The 14,486-nt window shown below is 44.5% G+C and overlaps 1 protein-coding gene across 4 annotated transcripts in view; it reads left to right on the forward strand.

The window, feature by feature from the left end:
* The window catches only part of LOC122540199 (alkaline phosphatase), a 152,018-nt gene that overhangs the window by 82,767 nt on the left and 54,765 nt on the right, over window positions 1-14,486 (forward strand). For 3 of the 4 annotated variants that reach the window (XM_043675573.2, XM_043675572.2, XM_043675571.2), the window contains 3 exons: window positions 817-954; window positions 8,754-8,819; window positions 10,898-11,017. In XM_043675573.2, the coding sequence (XP_043531508.1) occupies window positions 894-954; window positions 8,754-8,819; window positions 10,898-11,017 (247 nt within the window). In that variant the 5' untranslated portion in view covers window positions 817-893. The remainder of the gene's footprint in view (window positions 1-816; window positions 955-8,753; window positions 8,820-10,897; window positions 11,018-14,486) is intronic. The other variant, XM_043675576.2, reaches the window with a different exon arrangement.

Below are 14,486 nucleotides of genomic sequence, written 5' to 3' on the forward strand. Positions count from 1 at the left end.
AGAGAATGTGCAAACTCCACACAGACAGTTGCCAGAGGCTGGAATCAAATTCGGGTCCCTGGCACTGTGAGGCAGCAGTGCTAACCACTGAGCCACTGTGCCACCCCAATTTACCCTGTCAGTTTACCCTGTCTAACCCTGTTTCAATTTTATATAGGCCTCGATGAGACACCCCCCTCATTCTTCTGAACTCCAGTGAATATCTTCCTAACCAATCCAATCTCTTTTCAAACGTCAGTCCCACCATCCCAGGAATCAGTCTTTGTTGCAATCCCTGCATCTCCTTATCCTTTCACAGATAAGGAGACCAAAACTGCAGACAGCACTTCAGGGTGTGGTCTCACCTGCAGAGTTGCAGCGAAACATCCCTGCTCTTGCACCCGCATCCTCTCAATAGGAAGACCGACAGAGCATTCACTGCACCTACCTGCTTACTTTCAGAGACTGGAGGACAGCCTCTGGCTCTTTGCCACTGGATAGCAATGCCCTCCATAATCAGAACTTGGTCCAGACCACAAGGAGTGGTCTGACCGGTGCCCTGTACAGTTTAACGAGGATTTCACAGAATTCCTGATAACTCACCGATTGTTCGCACACCCACCCTGTAACTCGTAAGACTCGGTTACAGCACCCCACCTATTTTGGCGTTGTCTGAAAAGTTGACTAAGTTTACACCGAGTCATTGATGCAAGTTTGCTGCTGTATTTGTCTCAACATGCAGGGATGGCATAATATTGACATAGTTTGTGAATTGCTCTTGTTATCCTCACACCACTTTAATAACACAGTTTTAAAACAAAACTTCCTTTTTTTCAGAGAATCTTTAAGGAGTTTGATGCGGTCGAACTGGAAATTTGATCACTGAAGACAGAATTAAATCTCAAGGAAGTGCCATGGAGTTTGTGTTGCTTCTGCTGATTTCTCATCTAAATTTCATTTGCGGATTCATCCCAGGTAAAGTCACTCCAAAATCCCTGGCTGTATTAGACCCTGAACAAAAGAATTCCTTTCAGTCTAGCAGGCAAAATAAAATCAAAGATTTCACCTCTGATGTTGCATAAGATTTTAGATATTTATGAAAAGAAGCAAAATCTGACTGTGTTTTGTTGAACTCTCTAGTAATCACCTTCTGTCTGATGGTATTCAGATGTGTTTGAAGGTAGGAGACAGAGGGTGGTGGTGGAGGGTTGTTTTTGGGACTGGAGGCCTGTGACCAGTGTTGTGCCACACAGATCGGCGCTGGGTCTACTGCTTTCCATCATTTCTATGAATGATAAAGATGTGACTGTAGGAGACATGGTTAGTAAGTTTGCAAATGACACTAAAATTGGAGGTATAGCGGACAGTAAAGGAGGTTACCTCAGAGTACAACAGAATCTTGATCAATTGAAAAAGTAACAAAGAGGATTGATCAGGGCAGAGCGGTGGACATGATCTATATGGACTTCAGTAAGGCATTCAACAAGGTTCCCCATGGGAGACTGGTTAGCAAGGTCAGATCTCATAGAATACAGGGAGAACTAGCCATTTGGATACAGAACTGACTCAAACGTAGAAAACAGACGGTGGTGGTGGATGGTTGTTTTTCAGACTGGAGGCCTGTGACCAGTGGAGTACCACAAGGCTTGGTGCTGGGTCCACTATTTTTCATCATTTATATCAATGATTTAGATATGTACATAGGAAGTATAGTTAATGAGTTTGCAGATGACACCAAAATTGGAGGTGTAGTGGACAGCGAAGAAACTAACCTCAGATTACAACAGGATCTGGACCAGATGGGCCAATGGGCTGAGAAGTGGCAGATGGAGTTTAATTCAGATAAATGTGAGGTGCTGCATTTTGGGAAAGCAAATCTTAGCAGGACTTATACACTTAATGGTAAGGTCCTAGGGAGTGTTGCTGAACAAAGAGAACTTGGAGAGCAGGTTCATAGCTCCTTGAAAGTGGAGTCGCAGATAGATAGGATAGTGAAGAAGGCGTTTGGTATGCTTTCCTTTATTGGTCAGAGTATCGAGTACAGGAGTTGGGAGGTCATGTTGCGGCTGAACAGGACATTGGTTAGACCATTGTTGGAATATTGCGTACAATTATGGTCTCCTTCCTATCGGAAAGATGTTGTGAAACTTGAAAGGGTTCAGAAAAGATTTCCAAGGATGTTACCAGCGTTGGAGGATTTGAGCTACAGGGAGAGGTTGAATAGGCTAGGGCTGTTTTCCCTGGAGCTTCAGAGGCTGAGGGGTGACCGCAGAGAGATTTATAAAATCATGAGGGTCATGGATAGAATAAATAGACAAAGTCTTTTTCCTGGGGTGGGGAAGTCCAGAGCTAGAGGGCATAGGTTTAGGGTGAAAGGGGAAAGATGTAAAAGGGACCTAAGGGACAATTTTTTCACACAGAGGGTGGTACGTGTATGGAATGAGCTGCCAGAGGAAGTGGTGGAGGCTGGTACAATTGCAACATTTAAACGGCATCTGGATGGATATATGAATAGGAAGGGTTTAGAGGGATGTGGACCAAGTGCTAGATTAGGTTGGGATATCTGGTTGGCATAATCAAGTTGGACTGAAGGGTCTATATCTGCGCTGTATACCTTTATGACTATGACCCTAAATGGGCCGACGAGCTGAGGAGTGGCAGATGCAGCTGAATTTAGATAAATGTGAGGTACTGTGTTTTGTGAAACTTGAAAGGGTTCAGAAAAGATTTACAAAGATGTTGCCAGGGTTGGACGCTTTGAGCTACAGGCAGAGGCTCAATAGGCTGGGGCTGTTTTCCCTGGAGCATTGGAAGCTAAATGTTTATAAAATCATATGGATAGGCTGAATAGGCAGGGTCTTTTTCCCAAGATGGTGGCATCCAAAACTAGAGGGCATAGATTTAAGGTGAGAGGGGCAAGATTTAAAAGGGACCTGAGGAGCAAGTCTTCATGTCGAGGGTGGTGCATGCATGGAATGAGCTGCCAGAGGAAGTGGTGGAGGCTGGTATAACTGCAGTATTTAAAAGGCATTTTGATGGGTACATGAATTGGAAGGGTTTAGAGGGATATGGGCCAATTGCTGGCAAATGGGACTAGATTAGATTAGAATATATGGTTGGCATGGAGAAGTTGGACAGAATGATCTGTTTCTGTATTATGACTTTACCTTATTTTGATCCCTTGAGCATTATTCCATTATTTTCACATTATTTCACATTAGTTGCCATTATTCCACATTGCATTCACTTGTCTAAACTTTATCAAGTGGAATTCTCTCCCTAAATAATTAAAGCTGAGGGTCTTCCATTTCAGGTGGCGCCAAGACAGACTTTTGTTTTCATTCCACCCATGGACAGTGGGGTCTCAGGATAACTTGAAGGCACAGGTATCAGGGTTTGAGCAGGGGATGAGCTGTTGTGAGACCAAAATCAGGCAATGTTATAGAGGTGGTAATCGGAGGCAATTGGGAAAAATAGATAGTTTAAAGCTCATCTCAGGGTCAGTTGTGATACCAAGGTTGCAAAGAGATTGGTTTGATTTCAAACTATTGCCATGGAGAGGGCTGGAGTCAATAGCTCAGCAGCAGAATTTGGACCGGGGAGCAAAAGCAATGGCCTGAGCCATGGGTCAAGGACAGGATAATTGGGCCGAGGATTCCAAAATGGCCCCCACTGTGCTTGGAGTGAGACCTGGCCTGGAAGTTGCGGCGGGGTGAGGGGGAGTGGGGTGGGGGCGGTCATGATGGACAGAGCGGGCTCCTGGGCAAGGGCCGAGTCGAGGGCTCTGATTTCTCTCCCTATCCTTGCTTCAGACTTCCCAATATTCAACAGCAGGGAGTTTCTGCTCATCCTTACTGGGTAAAAGATAGGCCACCCCCTGGTGAATTAGCGACAGTGGAGAAATCGAGAGAGTTGATGGTGAGGTAAAGCTGATGTTGTCAGTGTACATGTGAAAACATGTCAATTGTTGAAGATTATGAATGGCTGAAGTTCTGTGTATGTATGTTAAAACCATTGGGTGCTGCCATCTGCATTAAATTGCGGCTGTGTCGCTGCCTGGGAACCTCCCTAAAACCAATAGTTCAGGCCAGCTCTGCTTTCAATGCTGTCTCCGAGGAGAAAGTGAGGTCTGCAGATGCTGGAGATCAAAGTTGAAACTTTATTGCTGGAACAGCACAGCAGGTCAGGCAGCATCCAGGGAACAGGAGATTCGACGTTTCGGGCACAGGCCCTTCTTCAGGAATGAGCAGAGAGTGTTCAGCAGGAGAAGATAAAAGGTAGGGAGGAGGGACTTGGAGGAGGGGCATTGGAAATGTGATAGGTGGAAAGAGGTCAAGGTGAGGGTGATAGGTCGGAGTAGGATGGAGGCGGAGAGGTCAAGAAGAAGACTGCAGGTCAGGAAGGCGGTGCCGGGCTGGAGAGATCCGGCTGAGACAAGGTGGGGGGAGGGGGGATGAAGAAACTGGTGAAGTCCAAGTTCATCCCCTGCGGTTGGAGGGTTCCCAGTCGGAAGATAAGACGCTCCTCCTCCGACCGTCGGGTTGTTGTGGTTTGGCGGTGGATGAGTCCAATGACCTGCATATCCTCGGTGGAGTGGGAGGGGGAGTTGAAATGCTGTGCTACAGGTTGGTTGGGTTGGTTCGTCCGGGTGGCCCAGAGGTGCTCTCTGAATCGCTCCGCAAGTAGGCGGCCTGTCTCCCCAATATAGAGGAGGCCACACCGGCTGCAGCGGATGCAGTAGATGATGTGGGTGGAGGTGCAGGTGAATCTGTGGCGGATATGGAAGTTTCCTTTGGGGCCTTGGAGAGAAGTGAGGGGGGAGGTGTGGGCGCAAGTGTTGCACCTCCTGCGGTTGCAAGGGAAGGTGCCGGGAGTGGAGGTTGGGTCGGTGGGGGGTGTGGATCTGACAAGGGAGTCGCGGAGGGAGTGGTCTCTACGGAAAGCTGATAGGGGAGGGGAGGGAAATATATCCTTGGTGCTGGGGTCTGTTTGGAGGTGGCGGAAGTGACGGCGGATGATGCGCTGTACATGGAGATTGGTGGGGTGGTAGGTGAGGACCAGTGGGGTTCTGTCCTGGTGGCGGTTGGAGGGGCGGGGCTCAAGGGCGGAGGAGCGGGAAGTGGAGGAGATGCGGTGGAGGGCACCGTCGACCACGTCGGGGTGGAAATTGCGGTCCTTGAAGAAGGAGGCCATCTGTGTTGTACGTATTTTGAACTGGTCCTCCTGGGAGCAGATGCGGCGGAGACGAAGGAATTGGGAGAATGGGATGGCGTTTTCAATGCTGTCTCCACTACCTGGTGTGTATTAACTATACTGTCTGTCGAAACGTAACTATTTCAAGTCTGGTTGACATTTTGGATCACAAACGTGTTAACACTTATCCTGACTTGCCCGGAGATTAGGAAAAGCAACACTCCTCTCAAAACCTGAAGCAGGATGCTCTCCAGCTGACGATTAAATAAATCGCTGCCATTTCTTGGTAGATATTGTGAGAGATGACATTTCCCGTACATTTTCCCACAGGGAAGGTGGTTGGAGCCTGGCTAGCTTTATGCTGACCTTCAGTTTGATATAGCAAAGAAAAAGAGTCCAAGTCAACCCCAATGTATTAGTATTTATGTTGACTCACACTTTAACAGGCTCGATCTCCAGCTATTACCTGTTTCTGGATAAATTATTTATACTTGCAGGATATGATCACCTGACGATCGATAACTTTCCAAAGATGAAGTTTCATTTCAAGATGGCTTCCTCCTGAGGACTAATCACCTTTGATAACTTCTCTCCTTCCAGGTCTTTATCAACCTCCATGCATTGAGAATAGCAGCAGGGTTTATTATGTAGCTTTTACTTCATGTTTTGCCTATCTGGCTCCCATTCACGGGTTCTCCTAACCAGCTTGGTCAATAAGGGTGGATTATCTTAGAGGACTAGCGAGGAGGGATGTTAATGTAGAAGTGAAGTGAGACTCACTGCAAATGTTATTTTATATGTTTATGTCAACTCAGCCACATTTGTTGATTTTTACATTCAGTCTTGGTTCAGTTGAAGTGTGAATCAGTATAAAAAGTGTGATTCTGGTCAGGCAGCATCCAAGGAGCAGGAGGGTTGACATTTCAAGCATAAGCTCTTCTTCAGGAATGATCAGCTTATGTTCGAAACCTTGATTCTCCTGCCCCTCGGATGCTGCCTGACTTGTTGTGCATTTCCAGCACCACACGTTTTGACTCTGACCTCCACCATCTGCAGTCCTCACTTTCCCCTGTGAATCACTACATCTGAGGATTGAATCACAAGTTCATTTCTTAGTCAAGGCCCCATGAATTAAACTGTGTTTGGAGAAATGCCTTTGTATCTTTAATGTACTGACTGGCTCGCCGTGGTCATGTGACTGCTACCTCTGCTGGAAGTGCCTGTGTGTGCGATCTGTGGGGGCCAGGAACCACACTTCACTAATGACATGCTGCCTTATGACTACATTACACAAGCTTACATAAGAAATATGGCACAGAAACAGGCCATTCTGCCCAACTAGCCCATGCCAGTGATGGTGTTCCATTAGAGATAGCTCCCATCATTCCTCATGTAAACCTATCATATTGGCAGATCAAGGTAAATTCTTGATATTAATGGACATGGGATCATTTAGACAAACATTACTGATACTAAAAGGGAATTTTCAGACTACATCTGATCCAGATAGCAGTGGTTATGTGAATCAGTCAGTTTTTAATCATTTCGGAATGGACTGTTGTAGACACTCAAGCATTTCTCATTCCAAATTAATTATTTTACTTCCCATGATTTATTCAAGTTTCTTAACGTATGTGTAGGATGAACTTGTTCAATGTTATTCCTTTTCTTTCCCAGTGAAGCTGATTTACCACGTCAACATTCTGTACAATTGTGTCTGGTTCTGATGATCTACCAGATGGTTAAATCAATGACGTTGACATCATATTTTCCCTTGATCTTAAATGAAATGTGAAGATGTGTGTTCAGTGTAATTTCTAACCATCTGTCTGTTGCCCATGTGTTCATCTTGTTATGTCATGTGTTACCATGTTTCACCTGTTTTGTTACATATGGGCATTGTTTTTGTCATCACCTCTGCAGCAACTTCAGATCCCCCACTCCCGCCACGTGACTGATTTGATTTCATTTGATTTCTTACTGTCACCTGAATGTGTACAGCGAAAAGCATTGTCCTATGTGCTGATCAGGCCCATCATATTATACACGTGCAGCAGGGTAATGGAACAGAGTGCAGGATACAGTGTTACAGCTGCTGAGAAGGTGGAGAGAGAGATCAACATTAACGGATCTTCACCCCTTGGTTCAAAACACTCTTGTTCCATCATAGCCTCGTAACTTCCTCACATCCCCACCACCTTGGTGTTAATGTTGTGCATTTGGAACATTAGAGACACTATTCCCATGATAAGCTCCATGTTGTTTCCCCTTGACACTTTCATAGTGGGAGTAAAAGAGTGAGATAACTCCTTATGATTAAAGGCTCTCTATCCAAGGGAACTGAATGCATTAACCCTAACCCGAACCCTAGCCTTAACCCTAACCCTATTGCAACTTGGCCCAGTATAGGGTGTGATGAGGAGACATGAGTTTCATACTCAAAACTCTAGGAGTGAAACCAAGGATGGATCAAGCAAGGGAATGTGGACTCTGTTAAAACTGATCCTAGTCAGAAGTCACACGATACTGAGTTATAGTCCAATGGGTTTATTTGAAATCACACGCTTTCGTATTGCTGCTCCTTCGTCAGGTGGACTTTACCTGACAAAGGGGCAGTGATCCCAAAGCTAATGATTTCAAATAAACCTGTCAGATTATAACCTGGTGTTGTGTGAGGTCTGACTTTGTCCACTCCAGTCCAATACCAGCATCTCCACATCGAAATTGATCCTAGATATGAAACATTGATTGGTGTTTTTTATTCCACCATGTATGTGTGTTCAAAACGATTAGTGATGGAGAGCCTGGGATATAAGTCAGTGAGGTTCAGTGAGTTAGCATCAGGTCCAAACAGCTCTTGGTAACCTGAGTAGAGTAGATGCGCTCCCAACCCCTGATCTCATTAATCATGATGATTAGCTATGGGGTGGTGTGCAAGACATATTTCTCTGGGTTTGGCTCAGGTTGGCATTTACCAAAGGCAGAGCTGTGAGAGGTGGCACCACATCAGAGCCAGTCTGATGCCACCTCCATCCTGTAGGATTTTAATGCCTCCCTTTTGGACAACTGCCCTACTTCCTGATGTCATTGATCTAATCAGAAAACCCGGTGGGTTGTGCAGCGCAGGAATGAAGCAAAAAGAAATTGCTGGGCAAATCCATAAAAATACATCTGCAAGACTATAGAGGTAGAGAGGGGAATGAGACTGACTGCATTGCTGTACAGAGAGCTGGCAGGACCTCAATGGGCTAAATGGCCTCTCTGTTCTGTGAACTCTGATTTAATAAGTGCAAGATTCCTGCTACTAGCCTACTGTCCACAGAAGACTTTGCATCACCTCAAGGGCTGTAGGATTGGGACAGCCCAGTACGCTGCTTCCTACTTGCCCTTTAATTAAGTCTTCAATTTTTTTCAATGCCCAGTCACCTCAAATCCCTCTGAAGGTCACAGACTCCATTGGAGCCTCCCAGTTGAAGTTTATTTGTATTCACCTTTGTACTGTTGCTGTTTTCTGTATCCCGTGGTGGAAAATAAAGCCCTTTCAAGCAAACTTCATGTTCCTGTCTGTTCGACTTCAATAGGCCTCGCCCCACCGGCTGGACTCAAGAAAAAACGAATCTATCATCAGATCCGCAACCCACCTCCAGGTTAGGTCAAGCTCAGAGGTCCATCTTCTCTCATTTTATGTTCCATTTGTTGTGTCATTGCTGTTAATCTGCTGGGAGCGGGATGCTGTGGTGCTCTGATCTGACTGTTCCCAGGCGCATGCGTACAGTTCTGGATATCTGCTGAATCATTACAACTTGCCTGGAGGGACTTTTGCTGGCGAAAACTTGCTTCTCCTCTCTTCCTGCGCATGTTTGGAATTTGCTGTGCATCATTGCAGATTAACTGTTTCCTACACGTGCAATAATGACAAGTCTCTCACTAACATGAAGTGCTTTCTCTCCTCCAAGTGCATATTATTACTGTGTGTAATAATTGTGCCCTGAACAGGAACTGTCTTGTGAATCTGTCACCATCCCACTGAGTGTGGAAGCAAAGGACTGTATTGACAAGCAAAACAAATTAAGCAGACATTTTCTGTGCATGCCTGGATCTCTCTATTCTTTGAATGATTTAAGGGTTGTGTTTACAGTGCGTGGACAATCCATACCCAGAGCTAAATAGCATTTACTTGTAAGTACCATTATGTTTTGGACGAATTGCCCCGAGTCTTTGGGTGAAGAATGTTGCTTCTTCTCTACTGAAAACAAATGGTTGCAAGGACATTTCTATCCAGCTTTGGCTCTCCTGCAAATGCTTTCCTCTTCTTACTCACATACTCCTTTGTTTCCAGTGAAAGGTGTTGGTAAGTACATTTGAATTAACTCAAAACCTCTGCTAATGGTTTAGAGGAAAACCAATTTCTCTCAACCAAACAGGAGTCAGTTGTAGAGAGTTCCGTCGTGTGGTAATGTTGCTGGATTGGTCATCTAGAGATGAGTGCTCTTAGAGCATGGTTTCCAATCTCCACTATGGCAACTCCAGGAATTTGAATCTGACTCTTAAATCTGGGATATGATGATGGTGACCATTGAACTCTTATTCATTGTTGTTTAAAACCCATCTGGTTCACTAACGTCCTTGAGGGAAAGAAGTCTGCCATTTCTCTCTGGTCTGCCCCTATCTGGGACCCCAGACCCACAGCAATATGGTTGACTCTTGCATCCATTGAAATGGGCCCAGCAAGTTTCTTAATTCAAGGGCAATTTGGGTTGGGCACTCACTTTAGGCTCTGCCAGTGATGCTCGCATTCCATGAAAAGAAATTGGCTTTAACAGATGTGTGAGGGATTAAGACTTCTGGCTCCCATTCCAGCTTAAACTGATCATGGCATCACAGAAATGTTGTGGCATAGATGGAAGTCATTTGGCCTATCATGCCTGAAATAGTTCTATTCTCCAGTGCCAATCTCCTCCTTTTCCCCATATCCTTTACTGCCACCTTCATTTCATCTGGCGGTTCCATGAGGCTAACACTAAATGGAATCTGACTGTACAGTTGCATAGACTCGTAGGTAATCCTATGTATCATTGAAATTAATCACCATCTGTACTTGCATTAGGGTCCTTCTTAGTTGCCAGTAAAGTGAGGAAAGTCAATTCGATATTTGATTCCTTTGGGTGGCTCAGTGGTTAGCACTGTTGCCTCACAGCACCAGGGTCCCAGATTCGATCCCAGCCTCAGGCGGCTGTCTGTGTGGAGTTGGCACATTTTCCCAGTGTCTGTGTGGGTGTGCTCCGGTTTCCTCCCACAGTCCAAACATGTGCAGGTCAGGTGAATTGGCCATGCTAAATTGCCCATAGTGTTAGGTGCATTAGACAGAGGGAAATGGGTCTGGGTGGGTTACTCTTCGGAGGATCGGTGTGGACTTGTTAGGCCAAAGGGCCTGTTTCACACTGTAGGGAATCTAATACAATAAGTATGAGAAATTTGAGGAACACCTGTTTGGAACTTGCAACTAATGTAAAGAATTATTATGTAATGGCATCTGAAAAACTATAATGTAAATGGATGAATTTTTGGCACGAGTTATGGAGACCAAAACATTTTGTGTTTTTGTCTGGAACTTTTGGGAAATGCCCTTCTCTGAGATTTTGGTTTATTATCTTTTGATGGATCAACCAGGTCCCAAAGATGTGGAGATTCGTTTGGTCTGATTGCCTTGTCTTCCATTTTGTAGAGCATGAAATGAACCCAACGTACTGGAGGAACCAAGCCCAAGAAACACTGAAGCGAGCACTTAACCTACAAAAGCTTAACACGGGTGTTGCAAAAAATATTATACTTTTCCTTGGAGATGGTATGTTCCCTATTATCTGGACGATTTACTAAGATTTGTTGAGTTATTCATTGTTTAACCACCAGCATGGAGAAGTTGCTTTGAATTCCCAGTTTCCATCTATAGATTCTTAGTGTTGTAGTTCTCGTCACTGTTCCCCCTGTTAAGATCCATTTCTTGCCTCCTGGCTTGAAGCATAGAATCACAGGCTCCCTACTGTGTGGAAACAAGTCCAGATCGACTTTCCAAAGAGTAACCCACCCAGACCCATTTCCCTACATTTAACCCCCTAACTAATGCACCTAATATGCACATCCCTAGATTGTGGGAGGAAACCCGTGGAGAACATGCAAACTACACACAGACAGTTGCCCGAGGCTGGAATCGAACCTGGGTCCCTGGCACTGTGAGGTAGCAGTGCTAACCACTGAGCCACCGTGCCACCCCTTGTAAGTCTGTTCTGCTTTTCCCTCTGAATCTTCATATCCTTTCAAACGTACACTGTCCAGAACTGGAAACAGTGCTCCACTTGAGGACAAAAGACGGTTTTAATATATTTTATTAGTCTTAATCATTCTTAACCACTTTCTCAATCGGTCCTGTCACCATCAATGATTTGTGCACGCATATCTACATGTACCTTAGAATTGCATCCCATACTTTGTTTTGCTTTTCTTGATTGCTCTGACCAAGATGAGTCACGCTGTATTTTCTTACATTGAATTTCACTGACTACTTGTCCATCCATCCCAGTGACCTGCATGTTCCTCCTGAAGAGTTTCTCTATCTCCCTCACAGTTCACCAAACTGCCAAGTTCTATTTGCCGTTTAAAAGCTTTGAACTTTTGCCTTGTATACCAAAGTACAAACCATTCATACACACCAGGAAAAGTCGAATCCTTTGCATCTGCATTTAGCAAGGAAGAAAATGCTGTTAAAGTCTGAGTCAAAGAGCAAGTTATTAAGATGTTTGATGGTCTTGCTGACAAAAGAATTTGATCAGATATGCCTTTTTTCAGCAAAATCAAAACTTGGTCTATCAAATAACTAGATGGGATAGTCTGAAAGATGATAATGAGAAGGTGTAGAAAGGCTGCCTTTATGAAAGTTGGTATGTCATAAGAACTTGGGAATTGTCTAAGGACACTAAGGGAAAGAAGGATGGAGGAAGAGACCATAATAGACCTCCTTAGAAAGAGGAGTATTCCCAGAGGACAGGGAAATTTTAGATGATGCAATCTTTTTGTCTGACACTCATACAGCACAAAAACAGAACTTTTGGTCCAACTAGTCCATAATCCCAAACTAATCTATTCCCACCTATCTACACCTGGACCATATCCTTCCAAACCTTTCCTATTCCTATACTTATTCAAGTGTCTTTTAAACATTGTCATTACACCCACATCCACCACTTCCTCTGGAAGTTCATTCCACATGCAAACCACCCTCTGTGTAAAAATAAAATTGTCTCTCATGTATTTTTTAAGTCTCTCTCCTCTCACCTTAAAATGTGCCTCCTAGTCTTGAAGTGGCCCAGAGTAGGTACAAGACACCTACCATTAACCCTATCTAAAATGAGAGGCGTAATCTTAGCAGTGAGAAAGCATTTTGAAACAGATGTGAAGTACTGATTTAATGCCTCAGCAATGCCCTTTGCCCCCGGGCCCTAATTTCTCTTTTGTTCCTGAATGAGCCCTACTGCTCTTTTTACTATCACTTTGCGATAGAAGCCTTCTAGATTCTTCTTCATGTTAGTTGCTAACTTCTTCTTACGCTCTCACTTTGCCTCTTGCATCTCCTTTCCCACTACCTACTGAGCTTTCTTAATTCAGCCTGGTTCTCACTTTTATTACCAATCTGAAACCTGTCATTCTTTTAATGTAGGGGAATGGGTCTGGGTGGGTTGCTCGTCGGTGTGGACTTGTTGGGCCGAAGGGCCTGTTTCCACACTGTAGGGAATCTAATAAAAAAAGAATCTAATAAACATTCAGGATAAACCTGCAAGCAATTTCAAGACAGACAGCAACAGCATTTTGAAATGTATAAAATAAAGAGAGAGGCCAAGGTGAGTGTATGCATTCTAACGTTTCAAACCTAACATGGAAGCACTGGTAATAGTCTTCAAAGAATCCTTAGATTCTGGATAAGTGCCTTCGAATTAGAAAATTGCCAATATAACATCTTTATTTAATAACAATGGAAACAAACGAGAATGCATCCGCAATTTTCCACATTGTATTCCATCTGCCACGTTTTTGCCACTCATTTAGCCTCTACATCCCTCCGTTGACTCCATCTGTCATCCTCACCATTTGATTTCCCACCTACTTATTTATCTTCTGCAAACGTGGCTATCGAATATTCACTGTCCTCATGCAGCTATTGATGTATATTGTAACTAATAGAGCGCCCTTGCACTGATCCCTGTAGCACCGCACTAGTTACAGTTTCGAGAGTGTGGTGCTAGAAAAGCACAGCAGGTCAGGCAGCATCCGAGGAGAATTAACGTTTCGGGCATAAGCCCTTCAGCATTCATCATTCCTAATGAAGGGCTTATGTCCGAAGGGTCGATCTTCCTGCTCCTCAGATGCGGCCTGAGCTGCTGTGCTTTTCCAGCACCACACTCTCGACGCTTATCTCCAGTATCTGCAGTCCTCACTTTCTACTAGTTACAGTTTGCCAACCTGAAAATGCCCCCTATTATCCCAACTCTCTGCCTTCTCTGAGTTAGCCAATCCTCTTACCTATGTGAATATACTCGTTCCAGTACAGTGAATTCTTATTGTATTAAGTGGAATGTCTGGTCCTTTGTCAAAAGCCTTTTGAAAATCAAAATAGATTACACCTGCTGGCTCCCCATTGTCTATTCTGCTTGTGGCCTCCTCCCTTCTCTCCATCCCTATTTCCCCTGAATATCTATGATTGAGGAATATTTATACCCTGGCCACTTTTCTTGGGCCAGGGCTCCATTATCGTTATAAGCACATGGCTATTTACCCCTCACTGACATTATTTATCATGCACACAAACCCATGCACTGTTAAAACTAATATACAGCGTATTGGCTCCCTCCTAGTCTGACCACACCTTTATATTATCTCACTCTCATGCCCTTCAACCCTCCCAATGTTTTGTGCATCTTGTTTCCCCTCACACACATTTCACCCGGGTTCCCAAGTATGCTTCAATCCTCCAGACTCCTTCTCCTGTGGATAGAATTGCCCGACCTAGTCAGTGACAGCTACTTCCAAGATGTGTATTGCAAATCTGAAACACCTAATGCAGATCTGTTCACTAGCTCTGTGATGTCAGTCACTGCCTGAGGTGTTCTGAATGGTAGCTTTTTCTTCAATGTTTGTTAACCACATGTTGTTTGCAGACTTGTGAGAGTGAGATCCAGTTACAGAGAAGCACCCTTTGATCTGGATCCGATTCGTTTAACTTCACTGAGGACAAATTGGGTTAACACTAGGTGATGTGGAGGTGT

Source organism: Chiloscyllium plagiosum, unplaced genomic scaffold (assembly GCF_037043375.1).
Source record: "Chiloscyllium plagiosum isolate Xiang-an unplaced genomic scaffold, Cpla_swu_hap1 HiC_scaffold_37, whole genome shotgun sequence".
In the NCBI taxonomy this organism is placed as follows: Eukaryota; Metazoa; Chordata; class Chondrichthyes; order Orectolobiformes; family Hemiscylliidae; genus Chiloscyllium; species Chiloscyllium plagiosum.